The sequence below is a fragment of the Brassica rapa genome, chromosome A03 (genome assembly GCF_000309985.2).
Source record: "Brassica rapa cultivar Chiifu-401-42 chromosome A03, CAAS_Brap_v3.01, whole genome shotgun sequence".
Taxonomy (NCBI): domain Eukaryota; kingdom Viridiplantae; phylum Streptophyta; class Magnoliopsida; order Brassicales; family Brassicaceae; genus Brassica; species Brassica rapa.
The window spans coordinates 815,339-833,142 of NC_024797.2; the positions used below are offsets into that span (position 1 = coordinate 815,339).

A 17,804-nucleotide genomic window follows, 5' to 3' on the forward strand; every position below is an offset into this window, starting at 1 on the left:
ATGCAACCCAGTAACTACCTTTGTAACGTTTTGAGACTTGAATCAATTTTCATCCAGTGTGTTAGCTAAACTAAGCTCCAAGAAATTGCAATAACAGAGGATCACTATCACACTAACATTCTCAAACTATTTAACAATTTTTTGTGCACAAACTATTTAACAATTAATATTTGATCTTTCCTACGTGTGTTGTGAAGGCTTGAAGCTAGGTAGAATTTGCAATCAAGGCGTACGATATTTTTTTGGTAAGAAAATTAAGTAATGAAAAAGAAAGTAACTTTAACAAAAGAAAACGACGCCGCATTTCGTCGTCGTTTTGCCGTCTAGTCTGGTACAGAGAGAGAGAGATGTTGTGTGGAAAAACGTGAGCCAACCCACGTTTCAAGAAAAAACCACAACTGCATCAAAACCTCCTTCTTTACTCTCTCTCTCTCTCATTATTTTATTAAAAAAAACTCTCAATCTGCTTTAAAAGCGTTTTTTAACTACTTCTTTTATCACGAATAAAGATTTGCTGATATTCTCTGGTGTTGCTGTGTGTGTGTGCTCCTCTTCACTTGTGAGCTCTTCTTCACTTGTAAGCTCTTCTTTCTCCCTCCATTCTACTGTTGAGATCTTGCATTTTCTTTCCCCGCAATGTATATTACTTTCATGTATCCAGCTCTTACCCAGTTTGTGCTTAGATTGAATCTTGTTTGAGTAAAACTTTATGGGAAGAAAATTAGAAAAAATCTCTTAAAAATCATGTCTTTGTTCATCTTTGTTTGAAACCCCAACAGTGAATCTCAAAAAAGTTTTCTTCTTTATCTAACAATGCTTACTTTTTTTTTTCTTATATTGTCTCACTGTTGAAAAAGGTTTCTTCTTTGGACATTTGAAGCTAAGAAACGAGAGCTCTTTCTTATCTTGATTGTTGTTCTGTCTTTGTTGTTTTTGTTTTCTTCCAGAACTGCCCCCTGTTAACATAAAATGAGCAAAGTTCCAGTAAGGATCCTTCTATGGATGTGTTGTTGTGTGTGGGTTTGTAACGGGGATGATGGAGAGTATCTCCTCTACAAGGATCCCAAACAGAAGGTCTCAGATCGAGTTGTGGATTTGCTAGGTAGAATGACTCTTGAAGAGAAGATTGGTCAGATGGTTCAGATTGACAGAAGTGTTGCCACTGTCAACATCATGAGAGACTACTTCATTGGCAGTGTCTTGAGTGGTGGTGGGAGTGCTCCACTCCCTGAAGCAACTGCTCAGAACTGGGTTGATATGATCAATGAGTATCAGAAAGGAGCTCTTGTCAGCCGTTTGGGCATTCCTATGATATATGGCATTGATGCTGTTCACGGCCATAACAATGTCTTCAACGCTACCATCTTCCCTCACAATGTTGGCCTTGGAGCCACCAGGGATCCTGATCTGGTTAAGAGGATTGGAGCAGCAACTGCTGTAGAAGTCAGAGCCACTGGAATCCCATACACATTTGCTCCTTGCATTGCAGTAAGTGTTACAATACACTTTTGGACAAGTTCTAAAGATGAGTTCTCACTTGTTGACTTGTTGTAGGTTTGTAGAGATCCAAGATGGGGCAGGTGTTATGAGAGCTACGGAGAGGATCACAAAGTTGTGGAGAACATGACTGACATCATACTTGGCTTACAAGGAGAGCCTCCTTCTAACTATAAGCATGGAGTTCCCTTCGTTGGTGGAAAGTAAAAGCTTTTTCTTTTTTGCTGCTAATTTAATTATAAGTGAATGTTTCATTCTTTTAAATTAATTTGAATTTTTTGATTATTAGGGATAAAGTTGCAGCTTGTGCCAAGCATTATGTGGGAGATGGTGGGACAACCAGAGGAATAAACGAGAACAACACAGTGACTGATCTACACAGTCTCCTCAGCATTCACATGCCTGCTTACGCTGATGCAATTTACAAAGGCGTTTCCACAGTGATGGTTTCTTATTCTAGCTGGAACGGTGAGAAGATGCATGCTAATACAAAGCTCATCACAGGGTATCTCAAGGGTACCCTTAAGTTTAAGGTCTGTTTACACTCTCTTTTTTTTCTCGTTAGCCATGTGCTTTGTGTGAATCCTTTTGTCTATGTTTGCAGGGTTTTGTTATTTCGGATTGGCAAGGCGTTGATAAGATCTCTTCACCTCCACATTCGAACTACACGGCTTCTGTCCGAGCTGCTATTGAAGCTGGGATAGATATGGTCATGGTCCCTTTCAACTTTACTGAGTTTGTCAATGATCTCACCTCCTTGGTGAAGAACAAAGTGATTCCTGTCACCAGGATTGATGATGCTGTGAGAAGAATCCTGCGTGTCAAGTTCACAATGGGTCTCTTTGAGAACCCTTTAGCTGATTACAGCTTCTCCAATGAACTAGGAAGCCAGGTCAGTTGCTGCTTTAGTATTCTAGAACCTGTTTGCAAAGTATTTGAATGTTGTCTTCTATTTAGGCACATAGAGACTTGGCAAGGGAGGCTGTGAGGAAATCACTTGTGCTGCTGAAAAACGGGAACAAGACCAATCCTATGCTCCCACTTCCCAGGAAGGTTTCGAAGATCCTAGTCACTGGCACTCACGCTGATAATTTAGGTTATCAGTGTGGTGGTTGGACCATTACTTGGCAAGGGTTTAACGGTAACAAGGACACGAGAGGTACATTGTGCAACTCTTATAGTAGTTTATACAAGTTAGGCATGCGGTTATTCGGTTAGTTCGGTTTAGCATAAACCTTACTGATTTAATCTGAAATAAAGTTCGGTTCTGTATTCGGCTAGTTCCATTTCTGAAAATTCTACTGAATTTTTTATTTTGGTTTTAAAAAAAATTTCGAATAATTTTGGTTTAGTTAGGTTACTTCGGTTCAAAATTTGGTTAGTTCGGTTTAGCATAAGTCTTACGATTTAATCTGAAATAAAGTTTGGTTTGGTATTCAGTTAGTTATGTTTTCAAAAATTCTACCGAAGTTTCTGATTTTGGTTAGATTTCGGGTTTTTATATAAAATTTTGGATAACTTTGGTTAAATTAGGTTACTTCGGCTCAAAATTCGGTTAGTTCGGTCCAGGATTTTAGTTAAACTTTTTCCTTTAAAAAAGAAGAAAACCGAAGTAACTTGCCGAAACAACCGAACTGAAACCGAACTATTTAGAAAACCTACCGAATCAAACCGAACTAACCAAAGTTTCAGTTCATGAGTTCGGTTCAAAATCCCAGGCCTAATACAAGTGTTAACAAACATTCCAGCAATAAATAATATGAAGAGTGTATATTTTTTCTGGTTCAGGGACTACGATTCTTGGCGCTGTAAAATCAGCTGTTGATAAAACCACCGAAGTCATCTTCAACGAGAATCCAGACGCTGAGTTCCTCAAATCCAACAACTTCTCTTACGCAATCATCGCTGTTGGTGAACCTCCATACGCAGAGACAGCTGGAGACAACGACAAGCTAACCATGATGGACCCCGGTCCAGCCATCGTGACCTCCACTTGTCAGGCTGTCAAATGTGTGGTTGTGGTCGTTTCAGGGAGACCGCTTGTGATGGAGCCTTACGTTGACTCGATAGAGGCATTGGTTGCAGCTTGGCTACCGGGAACAGAAGGCAAAGGTGTCGCTGACGCTCTCTTTGGGGACCATGGCTTCAGTGGGAAGCTTCCTGTTACGTGGTTTAGAAACACGGAGCAGTTGCCTATGAACTTTGGAGATTCGCATTATGATCCGTTGTTTGCTTATGGGACTGGTCTTGAAACTGAGTCTGTTGTGAGCACTGTTGCTAGGTAACAGTCCTTCACATTATACTTAGACATGAGATTATGATGCTTAAACTCCTTTTTTTTTTTTGGTTGTGAACAGGTCAACCTCAGGTTCTGCTGCTGGTGCAAAGCCATGCTTAATCACACTTCTTGTTTGTCTGTTTTTCTTCCCAAGGTATGTATCATTATCAGTTCAACTTCTGTTTTGATTTTCCACATAAATTGGTGAGAATCTGACTTTTTTTTTGTCTACAGCTTGAGCTGGGGTTTGAGGAGATGAGAGAAGCTGCAAACGCTTGGAGTTGTTTTTTTGTACGCAGTGTAGTTCTTGTAGCCCTAGCTAGAAGAGATTCTGAATCTGTGTCATGTTATGTTTAGAGTTATATTGCAAACCTGGAACATTCTTAAATGATTAAACTCAAGTTCTTGAATTTCTACTGACAGTATCTCTGCTTTTAAATCACTTTATATTCAACCTTTGTGGGGTACTAATGGTAAATGTTGGTAAAAAAATATAAAACTGACGTCATATGGGGAACACAAGGCATAAACTTGTGAAGAAAGCAACCTTTATGCTTTCTTTGTAAGAGAAGAAACCTTATGAATGATGACCTGAGACTAAAGAAGAGACTTTGGTTGAACAGGAGACATAGCCGCAAAACTAGGAATATCCATTGCATAACACAAGAGAAAATGGCTAAGTCCTTCAGAGATTTGATCTTATTTATAAGCAGAGCAGTAAACCCTAATGGATATTCACAAAAGCTCAAACAAAACAACCAAATTCAGAAAGAGATTTTAAGTAATGGCAGCAAGACAGCAACCAAGAGGAACAGGCTTGGTGGTTCAGTATGAGGATCTTGTCCCCAAATCTGAATGGAAAGATCAGCCTGAGGCCACTATTCTCACCATTGATCTGCCAGGTTGGTAGATAGATAATATTAGTTGTACTAATTGTGGTGGTTCTAGTTCTGATGTGAATTGTTTTTTTAAAGGTTTTACAAAGGAGCAAATAAAGGTAACGTATGTGCACACCTCAAGGATGATAAGAGTCACCGGAGAGCGTCCCTTGGGTGATAGGAGATGGAGCCGTTTCAATGAAGTGTTCACTGTTCCACAGAACTGTCTAGTGGATAAGATCCATGGGAGCTTCAAGAACAATGCCCTCACCATCACCATGCCTAAGGAGACTATTACGAAGACGCCTAACCTTCCGGAGACTTCTAAAACTGTGGCTGAGAAGGTGAAGCAGCTGGAGGAGAAGAGGCTGTTGGAAGAAGCTAGAAGGAAAGAAGAAGAGGATGAGAAGAAGAGGAAGCTTCTGGAAGAGAAAGAGGCAATACTTAGGAAGCTGCAAGAAGAAGCCAAAGCAAAGGAGATGGCTGATAAGGCGAGAAAGCTTCAAGAAGAAGCTATAGCAAAAGAGATGGCTGAGGCAAGGAAGTTTCAAGAAGAAGTTAGAGCAAGGAAGCTTCAAGAAGAGGCCATAGCAAAAGAGGAGAGGAAGCGTGTGGAAGAAGCTAGAGCAAGGCAGCTTCAAGAAGAGGCCAAAGCAAAAGAGAAGCTTGAGGAGAGGAAGCGTGTGGAAGAAGCTTCACTAAAGAAAAAGTATGTGGATGAATCTGTAGGAAACAGGAAGATAATAGAGAGGGTGCTTCCAGAAGTGGATTATACAAAATCTGGCTCCGGTTCTGTGACCAAACCTGTGTCTGGAAGAGCAAGGGAGGTCGTGAAATCAGCAGAAGAGAAACTAGGTTACGTGGTGGATAAGGAAAAGAAAATAGAGAAAGGGATGATGGAGAAAATGAGAGGAAAAAAGATAACAAGTGAAGAGAAGAAGTTGATGGTGAATACAGGAGTGGCTGCTCTTGTGATCTTTGCTCTTGGAGCTTACGTTTCTTATACCTTCTGTTCCTCATCTTCTGCTCCTCCTAGCAAACCAGAATGATGTCTTATAAGAAGAAGTTGTTGTTGTGTGAAAGAGTGCTTTAATAATTTGTAACTGTAATATAGTCTGAAAGATAATAAAGTTTGATGATGTAATATTTTAAGAAATTATAGGGTTGTTTGTAGTAAGAACAATAGTATAGGACTCTAACATAAAATCCAAAACATTTGAGGAGTTTTAGTGTAATTTAAACAATAATTGAGGCTTTCAATCATCATCTTGTATATCGCCACGTGGCATTTTTCTCTAGAGGCGCTTGCTTCCTAAACTCTCTCTCTCTGTTTTCATCTCTGTTCTTCAGCTTCTCTTCTCTGCAATGGCTACTTCGAGTGGTTTCCATATCTCTTCCTCTCCTTTTCTCAGGCTTCGCTCTTCCTCCGTCGCATACGCCGCTCAACCTCCGTTTCTCTCCCCTTGTAACGGTCGTTCACTAGCAGAAAGCTTCGGTCTCGCAACTGTAACTGTTTCGCGCCAAAACCTCTCGGTTTCTCCGCCGTCTGCGGTGGTGGAAGCTCGCATTTCGGGGACAAGAGAGCCGATGACGCCTCCCTATAACGTCTTGATCACTGGCTCGACCAAAGGTATTTTCACATTGATTCACTCTGTCCTTGTTAACTCGTTTCGTGGCTGACACGTGGCGTTTTGAGTTTCTTGAACTGGTTTCAGGTATAGGACATGCGTTAGCTAGAGAGTTTCTGAAAGCAGGAGACAACGTTGTCATATGTTCCAGATCAGGTAAGAAGAATCAAACAAGTGTGTTTGTGTGGGATAGTAAGAGAGAACCAGATTCTTCTTTGTTATGTTTTAAATGACTGTTTCTCTGTCTCTGCAGCTGAACGAGTTGAGTCTGTTGTTAAGAGTCTTAAGGAAGAATATGGGGAGCATGTGTGGGTACTGATTCCTTTTTCAATAACATGTTTTTGGTTAGTGATGGTGTAATATCATGAAATATTAATTAATGCTCAAAACCATTTGGCAGGGAACTAAGTGTGATGTTAGAGAAGGGAAGGATGTGAAGGATCTTGTATCTTATTGTCAGAAGAATCTTAAATACATTGATATTTGGGTAAATAATATACATCTTTCTTCTTTCTCGATTAACTAGCCCCTGTTGTGTGTGTGTGTGTGCATTGTCTTAATACTTTCTTGATACAGATTAATAATGCTGGATCTAATGCATACAGCTTTAAACCTTTGTCTGAGGCCTCTGATGAGGATCTTATGTAAGTTTTTGTTTGAAGTTTTGATCCATTTCTTTGTTGGCTTCTCTGTTTTGTTTATTAACACTTTAATATTTTTATTTTGTAGTGAAGTTGTGAAAACAAACACTCTTGGGCTGATGTTATGTTGCCGAGAGGTATGTGGATAGATTGATTCAGCATGTATATTAGGCTATTGTATGTTTTGGGATTGACTTACATGTGTTTATGAATCAATAGGCAATGAATATGATGCTGACCCAATCTCGGGGTGGTCATATCTTCAATATTGATGGAGCTGGCTCAGATGGGAGACCAACACCCAGGTTTCTTAGGGAATATGATTTGAGCTCTCTTCTCTTAATGTCAAATATTATTGACTAATGTTTACACAGGTTTGCTGCATATGGTGCAACAAAACGGAGTGTTGTTCACCTGACAAAGTCATTACAAGTAATAATGCCAATGTTGTATATCTGTTTTAACTGTCTTTATTTGACTTGTTTCTTTTCTTTTTTTTTCAATAGGCAGAGTTGCAGATGCAAGATGTCAAAAATGTTGTGGTACACAATCTATCGGTATGCATATATATAAGATATGTAATTTAGAAGGAAGTATTTGATATAAGCAATGATCATAATTGCAATATGTTTCTCTTGTGTTATTGTTGCAGCCTGGAATGGTCACAACTGATCTACTCATGTCTGGAGCTACAACTAAACAAGTTGGATGACTTCATTACACTAAAACAAACAAAAAATTCTAGATTCCTTTTCCAAGAGATTCCTCTAATACATTTCTCTATTGCGCAGGCCAAATTCTTCATCAATGTTTTGGCTGAGCCAGCTGAAGTGGTAAGAAACCAAAAAATCTCTTCTTCTTTTTTTCTTCCCAACCATGATGTGATGTGTAATCTCTAGTCCCATGATTACGCATTCTTCAGGTTGCTGAGTATCTTGTCCCGAACATTAGAGCAATACCAGCTAGTGGATCTATGAAGCCGACTTACATCCGTTTCCTAACCGGAATCAAAGCCTATACCAAAATATTCTCAGTTAAGAATCGATAATAGATAGATAGATCTACATGTGAATGATATCTGCAAAAAAAAAAAATACTTAAACAATTCTCTTGTGGATTTGTTTCAGAGAGTTGCATTGGGAGCAAGGAAGAATAGATACGTGACTGAAGAGTAGATATCGCAGTAGATCATCTCTATATTTCTTTGTTGACACTGATCATGTATCATCAACACTAATTAACAAAATGTAAATAAATACCTCTACATTTTGTTATTCACCCAAGTCAACCAAGTTTTTTAATAATAAAAATAAAAAATCACAACTTTCGAGTAGAACATAGGCTTTCGAGAAAAACTTCATGTTAAAATATAAAAATAAAAAATCACAACTTTCAAGAAAAACTTTCAAGTTTTAATAATAAAAGAAAAACACAAGTTTTAATTTACAAACGGTAACTTTCCTTTTTTCAAAACATTTAAAAAAAAAGAAAAACACAAGTTTTAATTTACAAAACGGTAACTTTCCTTTTTCAAGAAAACGGTAACATTTGCATCTCTATATAAACGTTGGTTTGCATAGAGAGAAGAACCTTGTTTTCTTTCACTCTGCAGATTCTTTGCCCCCCCTCCTTCGTCCATGACCATATCTCTTTCTTTCTTCTATGTTTTGTTCGTCCGTGTTGATGATCTGGTTTTAGCTTCACAAGCATGGTGTACGCTCTTGTGTTTCTTGAGCCATCCATGCTCCTCTCGATATCTATGTTTGTGCTGGTGAAGCTCTTCGATCATTCATTGGCTCTCTCTCTCCTCCCCCCCCAACCTCATCTTCAGGTATACTTTTTTGGGATCTCCAAAAATACTTAAAAACTAATTTTCATCTGTTAAAATCATACTTAAACTAGTAGAATACAACTTGCGGATTAGGTTTCTTTTTTTAGATTCATTTACAAAATCAACTAAATAAAATGATTGGATTATATTAATATATTAGATAAGAAGTTTGATTAGTTAATTTTATGTTTCTTTTATTTTGAACTTCTTTCATAGTGCATTGGTGACACAACCAAAAGGTTTTGAATATCTTGTATATATTGTGCCATTATATAATAACATTTTCAATGTAAATGTTTCAGGTTTCAAGGAGAGGGAGAGGGAGAGGGAGAGGGAGAGGGAGAGGGAGAGGGAGAGGGAGAGGGAGAGGGAGAGGGAGAGGGAGAGGGAGGGAGGGAGGGAGAGAGGGTAGGGGGGATGGGGGAGGGAGGGAGGGAGAGAGGGTAGGGGGATGGGGGCTCGCCGGTCGCGGGGGCTCGTCGTTCGTGGAGGTTCGCGGGGGCTCGCCGTTTCGCGGGGGCTCGTCGTTTCACGGGGGCTCGCCGTTCGCGGAGGCTCGCCGTTCGTGGGGGCTCGCCGTTCGCGGGGGCTCGCCGTTCGCGGGGGCTCGCCGTTCGCGGGGGCTCGCCGTTCGCGGGGGCTCCCTGTTCGATGGGGCTCCCCGTTCGCGGGGGCTCTCGTTTGGGGCCGTTTGGGGGGGGGGGCGGTCGCGGAGCCGGTCGGGGGGGGGGGGGGGGAGGCTCGCTGGTCGCGGGGGCTCGCCGGTCACGGGGGCTCGCCGGTCACGGGGGCTCCCGGTCGCGGGGCTCACCGGTCGCGGAGGGTGCCGGCTCGCCGGTCGCGGAGGCTCCCCGCGGGGGCTCGCCGGTCGCGGTGGCTCGCCGGTCCCGGGGGCTCGCTGGTCCCGGGGGCTCGCCGGTCGCGGGGGCTCGCCGGTCGGGGCTCGCATGTCGGGGGACCTGGGGCTTGGCTTGTCGGTCGGGGGCCGTAGTTTATTGTTAGAGAGATAAAAATTTAAGTGTAATTTGTATGTAAACAATCTATAATATCGAGAGAAAAAATAATAGTCCTTGTTTTATAAACTTTTTTTTATAGTAACTTTATAAAGAGTGTGAAAGTGTAATTTCATGATGTAAACAATCGAGTATAATATCGAGAGAAAAAAGAGTTCTTGTTTTATAAATTTTTTTTTATACTAACTTTTCAAAGTTTATATTTCCTGTTTATAATATCGAGATAAAGTGTGAAAGTGAAATTTCTCCTTTATATTTTCAAAATTTTTAAGAGAAATTTCTAAGAGAAATTTTAATTTTTATATTATAGATTGATGATAAAAATGTGTAATTTCATGATGTAGAACAGTTGAACATAATATCTTGTCAATTATCATTGATTGTTAGAGATATTTTTTTTTATTTTGTTTATTCATCTCCTATAATATCAAAATTTCTGAGTTTTGCTTCTCCAAAAAAAATTTCTACTAAATAAATGTCTTTTGAAATATTTTTTTTTTATCATTAACTTTTTTTTTTCAAACTTTTAAGAGGAATTTCCAAATTTTATGATTGATTATGAAAACTTAAGTGTAATTGCATGTGTAAAAATTAATTGAATATAATGGCCCGTCAATTAATGTTTTTATTTTTCTAATTGGCCTTCCATGATATCAAAAATTCCCCTTTCAAGTTTTTCTTTTCTATATATAGAAATTGTTAAATGGATTGTGTAAGTTTTTGTTTTTAAACTAATGTTCAATGTTGATCAAAAAAAAAAAAAACTAATGTTCAATTAAAACGATTTCTATATTTTATGATTGATTATGATAACTTAATTGAAATTGCATAATGTAAAAGGTAATCAAACATAATGTGTCATGTCAATTATTTTTGTTTTGATATTATGTTTGTTTTGTTTTCACGCCTGTATTCACTTAGTTTTCTATTGATCTTCGATAATATCAAAACTTCTCTGTAAACCCCAATATGAGTGGAAGTACTATTTTAAAGAGTTTATGTAAGGACATTTAAACAAACATGTACGAAAGCGATGTCCTTAGGTGAATTATTAATGTACATAGAATAATGTTTAACCATCATCATATCATATGCATACAACTTGGTTGGTTCCAATCATAGTATTTAATGAAATAATAAGACCGATGTTTCATCGTTAAGAGAATAACTCGAAAGAATTACATCATCATTCACTTATAGCATGTACATCAAGAAATACATATAAACTAAGAAATACTATAAACTAAGTGTGTGGTGTGGAAATCGTGTTCTTTGAAATTCTAACATTGGTGTGGGTGAGCATCTTAATTCTTGACTCCTTTGCCTTTCTCTTATGTTTATTTTAAATTAAAATTACAATTTACAACTAATCCGAGTATGACAATTTGGCTTTGACGTGCTTAAAACTAGTTTTAAAATCATAACGCGTTGATTTTTTTTTTTTAGAATTTCGATGTCTTGTTTTTGAAACATTCTAATTACATTGTTTTATAAAGTGTTCGAGTCTTTATCAAAAATTTTAGTTTTTTTTTCTGAATCGTTACAGATCTAGAGTTGCATTGAAATTATGCGCAGAAAAAAGTGAAATTTGAAATTTTCAAAATGAAACATTAAGATTTAAAATAGAATAACGGCGTCAACGACTTAGATTTTTAAGGAAGTTTTCAATATTTCAGAATTCTTCTTTTCTTTTTGGAACCGTGTCACAGACATGCGAGATATCTTTTCTGATTATTTTTATCTGAACATAATACTTTTTATGTCTTTTTACAGAGAGATTTAGAGAGAACAAGAGAAACTAAGACTTTTGTAAGATTGAAGCGGAAAAGATCTCTACATTCTTGAGAAGAATCATGAACCTTTTGTTATTCTATTGCAATTGTTTATCATGTCTTTTTCATCTATTATTCTCTATGTTTTCTTTATTCCCATGGCTACGTAGTTGATTTACTTAGTCTAAGGTGTTAGAAGATCATGGATTCATGAGTTAAACACCAATAAAAATTGATATATTAATTGTCTCCTTTCATTGTTGAACTTAAAGAAGCACATGAGTCTAGGTTTAATCTATTCAGCAAAAGTGTTTTAAGCTACTATCATGAAGATTTGTCCTCAACCATCAAAAATAGATGTTATGGCAAATTATGAACTTATCGAATATGGTCTTAATGTTTATCATCTTTCTTTGATTGAAGCGGAAATTTAGATACATGAATGCATGATAAATGATAGATGCCACGAAAGTAGATCAATCTTGTTTTCTTGTTCGAGTTTACGACTTGCTGCGATTTGTTCTTTGAATAGATGTTTGGTTCATGCTAGTTGATTTCAGATCATTTACTTAGGCTTAACTCTTTTATAATTTGAAAGCAATTCAACTCTGTTTACAACTTTGTTTGATTTTCTTATTTTCACTTCAAACTGATTTGTTTTAGCTTAGTATCGATTTCATAGAAACAAAATGTAGAAACAATCCTTTGGAATCAAATCAAAAGTATTACACTAACCACTATTAGCTTGCAATATTAAATACTCAATTTAAGTGTATCAAATCTAATAAGCAATTATGCCCTTTTAAAAAAAAAAGATTCAAATAAGCAATCACCTTTTCAAATAAAAATTCTGTAAAATGCGTTAATAGTTTTCCATATAATATTTCGACGAGCTAACTAATTGTATGTAACATGCTAGCAAGATCATTCATGCCAGTCACCAGACAATATACCTCATGCAATAGTTTGTTTTCTGCTTGATGCTTGTAAACTTTTTTGTAATTGATTCATTCATGTAAAATCTATTTCATTCTTACTGTGTGATATTTTCCAAAAATATATTGGAAAAAAATAAGAAGATAATAATTGTATAAATAAAAAGTTGTAGAAGAAGGCTAAGAAAAAATTGGAGTGCTTCTCTGGACCAACACGACATGACTTTTCCTCACTTTCTCTCCATAATCTGTGTGTGTGTGTTTTATTAATTTCTAAAATGAAAGATACAAATTAAATTAAAAAAAAAAACTGAATAAAAGATACTCGCCGTCGCCAGCCATTGGCGACTTCTTCTTCTTCCTTCCTTCCTTCCTTCCTTCCTCCGATCTTCTCCTCTTCTTTGCCTCACCAGATCTCTCTCCTTCTTCGTCTTCGTGTTGCCCTCGCAGCCTTCTCATTTTATTCCCTTTTTTTAAAAAAATTATTTTATCTGCTTTGAGATTGACGTCTACGCTCCATCTCTCAAAAAGCGAAATCCTCCAGAATCCGGATCTGCCCATTTCGGGAATAATCTCTGGGTTTCCTCCGCGCTCGATCAATTCCAAAAATCTCCCCTTTTTCATCTCCAATTGAGGATCTCGATCCGCCTCATTTATCTGCACCATCCCTCCAAGGAGAAGGCTTTATCTCCGATTCGAGCTCTGGGTAGTAATCCTTTTCAATGAGAGTTTTCAATTCGATCCCTAATCCCTAATAAAAGCTCCCTCCTTTCATCCTCCATCGACGATGGACAAACCACCGCCTCATCACGAATCCATATCATCTCGATGGAGCTTCTCCTCCAAAGACAAAGAAGTCACTTTCGCCGACCTAGGCTCCAAGCGTATCCGCCACGGTTCAGCCGGAGCCGACTCCGAGATGCTAAGCATGTCTCAGAAGGAGATCAGAGACGAGGACGCTCGTCTCATCTACATCAACGACCCCGACAGAACCAACGAGACCTTCGACTTCACTGGCAACTCAATCAAGACAGCTAAATACTCCGTCTTCACATTCCTCCCCAGAAACTTATTCGAACAGTTCCACAGAGTCGCTTACGTGTACTTTTTGGTGATAGCTGTCCTCAATCAGCTCCCTCAGCTTGCAGTCTTCGGGAGAGGCGCCTCCATCATGCCCTTAGCGTTCGTCTTATTAGTCTCAGCCATCAAAGACGCTTACGAGGATTTTAGGAGGCATAGATCAGATAGAGTCGAGAACAATAGGTTGGCTTTAGTTTTCGAGGATAACGAGTTTAAAGAGAAGCAGTGGAAGTACATTCGTGTAGGAGAGGTTATTAAAGTTGTGTCCAACCAGACTCTCCCTTGTGACATGGTGCTATTAGCTACGAGTGATCCTACAGGGGTTGTCTATGTGCAAACGACTAATCTAGATGGAGAGTCTAATTTAAAGACGCGGTACGCTAAGCAGGAGACTCTTCAGAAAGCTACTGATTTGGAGACGTTTGATGGGTTTATAAAGTGTGAGAAACCGAATAGGAACATATACGGGTTTCAAGCGAACATGGAGATTGATGGGAGGAGGCTCTCTCTCGGACCTTCTAATATTATCCTCAGAGGATGTGAGCTTAAGAACACTGAGTGGGCCTTAGGTGTGGTTGTATACGCTGGCAGTGAGACGAAAGCTATGCTGAACAACTCTGGAGCGCCGTCTAAGAGAAGCAGGCTGGAGACTCGGATGAATCTAGAGATCATTCTGCTGTCTTTGTTTCTCATCGCTTTATGTACCACCGCGGCTGCCACGGCTGCTGTGTGGCTGAGAACGCACAGGGATGACTTGGACACGATCCTCTTTTACAGGAGGAAGGATTACTCCGTGAGGCCGGAAGGGAAGAATCATAACTACTACGGTTGGGGCTGGGAGATATTCTTCACGTTCTTTATGGCGGTTATTGTGTATCAGATCATGATACCGATCTCTCTCTATATATCGATGGAGCTTGTCCGTATTGGTCAAGCGTACTTCATGACCAGAGATGATCTGATGTATGATGAGTCTTCGAACTCGAGTTTCCAGTGCAGGGCGTTGAATATAAATGAGGATTTGGGGCAGATTAAGTATTTGTTCTCTGATAAGACGGGGACTCTCACTGACAACAAGATGGAGTTTCAATGTGCGTGTATAGGAGGTGTGGATTACTCTGGCAGGGAGCCTGCTGAGAGTGAGCAAGAGGGATACTCCGTTGAAGGTAAAGAAACTCTTTTGTGTTGTTGAGAGTAATAATAGTAGCCCTGCGATTTCGGTTCGGATTTGGTTAACCGAATTACATTTCGGTTCGGTTATCGGTTAATTTTGGTCTTCACATTTTCCGAAAATAACCAATTTTCGGTTAATTTTGTTATAGTTTTCTTTTAAAATCGGATATTTTTGGTTAAATTCGGTTATTTTAAGTTAAATTTGGATTCTTTTTAGTTAAATTTGGTTCGAATTTTCGGTTATTTTTGGATATTTTCGTTTTATTTTTTGTGTTCGAATCTAAAACCAAACCGAAAACCAAATGATTTTCCTAAACCCTAAACCGAATTCGAAACCGAAAATTTCGGTTCGGCTGGTTCGGTTCGGACAAAAACCGCAGGACTGTTAAATAGTATGTTTTCTCTGTTAGCTGACGTGCATACACCTTTTGATACAGTTGATGGAGTTACTTTGAAGCCAAAGATGAGGGTGAGAGTTGATCCTTCACTTCTTCAGCTGACCAGAAACGGCAATTCAACAGAAGAAGCAAAGCGTGCGAATGAGTTCTTTCTCTCACTAGCAGCTTGCAACACAATCGTCCCGATCGTCACCAACACATCTGATCCCAACGTAAAGCTGGTAGATTACCAAGGAGAGTCCCCTGATGAGCAAGCACTAGTCTACGCAGCAGCTGCTTACGGTTTCTTGCTCATAGAGAGAACCTCTGGCCACATAGTCATCAACGTCCGCGGAGAGATGCAAAGGTTCAACGTCTTGGGACTGCACGAGTTCGACAGCGACCGGAAGAGAATGTCGGTGATACTGGGATGCCCTGATATGTCTGTGAAGCTCTTCGTAAAAGGTGCAGACTCGTCCATGTTTAGCGTCATGGATGAAGAATCCTACGGTGACGTCATTGAAGCGACCAAGAAACAGCTCCACGCTTACTCATCCGATGGTTTGAGGACTCTTGTTGTTGGGATGAGGAAATTGAACGATACAGAGTTCGAGCAGTGGCATGCTTCCTTCGAGGCGGCGAGCACGGCTTTGATCGGTAGAGCTGGACTGCTGAGAAAGGTCGCTGGGAACATCGAGACTAAGCTAAGGATAGTAGGAGCTACTGCGATCGAAGACAAACTGCAGCGCGGCGTCCCGGAGGCGATAGAGTCTCTTAGGATCGCGGGGATTAAAGTGTGGGTGTTGACAGGCGACAAGCAAGAGACAGCGATCTCCATTGGCTTCTCCTCGAGGCTTCTGACTAGAAACATGAGGCAGATTGTGATAAACAGCAACTCGTTGGATTCGTGTCGGAGGAGCTTAGAAGAAGCGAATGCTAGTGTTGCTAGTGATGACGAAGAAAGCGTGGCTTTGATTATTGACGGTACCAGTCTCATATATGTACTCGACAATGATCTTGAAGATGTGGTAAGTGAAGATCTCTTGCTTACTCTACTTATGTCTGTCTTTCATGGTGATGTAATTTTTATTTTACAATGCAGCTCTTCCAAGTGGCATGTAAATCCTCTGCAGTACTCTGCTGCCGTGTTGCTCCTTTTCAGAAAGCTGGAATCGTTGCACTTGTGAAGAACAGGACATCTGACATGACTCTTGCCATTGGTGATGGTAATGAGACCAGTTTGCTTGATCCTATCTAAGCAGAGTAACTAGATTCTTTGTTTTGTTTTCTCACCTTTCTCATTTGTTTTTGGGGTTTTGACAGGTGCCAATGATGTCTCCATGATTCAAATGGCTGATGTTGGGGTAGGGATCAGCGGCCAAGAAGGTCGGCAAGCTGTGATGGCGTCTGATTTCGCAATGGGACAGTTCAGATTCTTAGTCCCATTACTCCTCGTCCATGGACACTGGAACTACCAAAGAATGGGTTACATGATACTATACAATTTCTACAGAAACGCAGTTTTCGTTCTAATTTTATTTTGGTGAGTTAACTGTCTTTACTGCCTTTTGTTCTATCCGTCTTAGACTATAAGACTTAACTCTCAACAACTTTCACGTAGGTATGTTTTGTTTACTTGCTACACATTGACAACAGCCATCACGGAATGGAGCAGCGTCTTGTACTCAGTCGTATACACTTCCTTCCCTACGATAGTTATCGGTATACTCGACAAAAACCTCGGGAGGAGGATTCTTCTAAGCCATCCTCAGCTCTACGGTGTTGGCCAGAGAGCAGAGGGGTATTCGACCACGCTCTTCTGGTATACGATGTTTGACACGGTCTGGCAAAGTGCAGCTATCTTCTTCATTCCTCTCTTTGCTTACTGGGGAAGTACCATCGACACGTCGAGCCTAGGAGATTTATGGACCATTGCTGCAGTTGTGGTGGTGAATCTTCACTTGGCGATGGATGTGATTAGATGGAACTGGATCGCACACGCCGCCATTTGGGGATCTATTGTTGCAGCTTGTATATGTGTTGTTGTGATTGATGTTATACCCACTCTCCCTGGTTACTGGTAAGAACTTCTTTCCCTCAAGCTTCCCTGCATTTTTTTTTTTTGCCCACATGTTCTAATTTTTATGGCTGTGACAGGGCAATATTCCAAGTGGCGAAGACATGGATGTTCTGGTTTTGCTTGCTTGCGATTGTGGTGACAGCATTGCTTCCTAGATTCGCCATCAAGTTTCTAGTCGAGTATTACAGACCTTCTGATGTTCGGATTGCTAGGGAGGTTGAGAAGCTTAGAAGTTTCAGTGAATCCCAACAAAACATGGGAACTGAAATGAACCAGATTCGAGATCCTCCAAGGAGATGATATCAGGACAGACCACATTTTCTCAAAATCAAAATTCTTTATACCCTTCAGTGGAAGTAAATACAAATTATATATTTTATAAAATGTTCAAGTTCCCTCTTGGTTTGCTTACTAATGCAAGAGTAGAGTTTGTTTTGGCTTGTAATGTAACATAAGATTTACTTAAATCTCCGGCTGTAATTTTACATTTTGTTGTAACATACACACCAGTTTTCCTTTGTAAAGAGAAGAAAATTGAAAATTTCATTCATTTCGTTTCCTGGTTAATCTTGTTCCCAGTGCAGTGACTGATAAAATCGGTTTTAGCTACTGATTAGACTA

General features: G+C 39.6%; 4 protein-coding genes across 7 annotated transcripts; all 4 read left to right on the forward strand.

Annotated features, from left to right (window-relative positions):
• Positions 1–314: 314 nt before the first annotated feature.
• LOC103855592 (lysosomal beta glucosidase) lies at positions 315–4,217 on the forward strand. 3 transcript variants are annotated; one of them, XM_033289142.1, is made up of 10 exons: positions 347–588; positions 889–908; positions 948–1,488; positions 1,555–1,700; positions 1,787–2,030; positions 2,102–2,389; positions 2,455–2,656; positions 3,286–3,778; positions 3,855–3,929; positions 4,010–4,217. In XM_033289142.1, exons 3-10 carry the CDS (start codon positions 970–972, stop codon positions 4,032–4,034), a joined length of 1,992 nt encoding a protein of 663 aa, XP_033145033.1. In that variant the 5' UTR covers positions 347–588; positions 889–908; positions 948–969; the 3' UTR covers positions 4,035–4,217. The 3 variants fall into 3 exon arrangements, with proteins under 3 accessions (XP_009130845.1, XP_009130844.1, XP_033145033.1); XM_009132597.3 differs by lacking the exon at positions 889–908 and having other exon boundaries at positions 315–559; XM_009132596.3 differs by lacking the exon at positions 889–908 and having other exon boundaries at positions 317–577.
• Positions 4,218–4,314: 97 nt separating this feature from the next.
• LOC103855593 (protein RESTRICTED TEV MOVEMENT 2) lies at positions 4,315–5,812 on the forward strand. The gene is made up of 2 exons (XM_009132598.3): positions 4,315–4,677; positions 4,750–5,812. Exons 1-2 carry the CDS (start codon positions 4,560–4,562, stop codon positions 5,700–5,702), a joined length of 1,071 nt encoding a protein of 356 aa, XP_009130846.1. The 5' UTR covers positions 4,315–4,559; the 3' UTR covers positions 5,703–5,812.
• Positions 5,813–5,924: 112 nt separating this feature from the next.
• Positions 5,925–8,242, forward strand: LOC103855594 (chlorophyll(ide) b reductase NOL, chloroplastic). 2 transcript variants are annotated; one of them, XM_009132599.3, is made up of 13 exons: positions 5,930–6,283; positions 6,369–6,437; positions 6,535–6,593; positions 6,682–6,768; positions 6,858–6,925; positions 7,011–7,059; positions 7,142–7,227; positions 7,297–7,354; positions 7,429–7,479; positions 7,575–7,625; positions 7,714–7,755; positions 7,845–7,955; positions 8,050–8,242. In XM_009132599.3, exons 1-13 carry the CDS (start codon positions 6,019–6,021, stop codon positions 8,095–8,097), a joined length of 1,044 nt encoding a protein of 347 aa, XP_009130847.1. In that variant the 5' UTR covers positions 5,930–6,018; the 3' UTR covers positions 8,098–8,242. The 2 variants fall into 2 exon arrangements, with proteins under 2 accessions (XP_033145072.1, XP_009130847.1); XM_033289181.1 differs by having other exon boundaries at positions 5,925–6,283; positions 7,297–7,479; positions 7,575–7,755.
• Positions 8,243–12,694: 4,452 nt separating this feature from the next.
• On the forward strand, positions 12,695–17,738 carry LOC103855595 (phospholipid-transporting ATPase 1). The gene is made up of 6 exons (XM_009132600.3): positions 12,695–14,719; positions 15,164–16,131; positions 16,206–16,329; positions 16,427–16,646; positions 16,725–17,183; positions 17,261–17,738. The coding sequence occupies exons 1-6, from the start codon at positions 13,261–13,263 to the stop codon at positions 17,481–17,483; spliced, it is 3,453 nt and encodes a 1,150-aa protein (XP_009130848.1). The 5' UTR covers positions 12,695–13,260; the 3' UTR covers positions 17,484–17,738.
• The last annotated feature ends 66 nt before the right edge of the window (positions 17,739–17,804 follow it).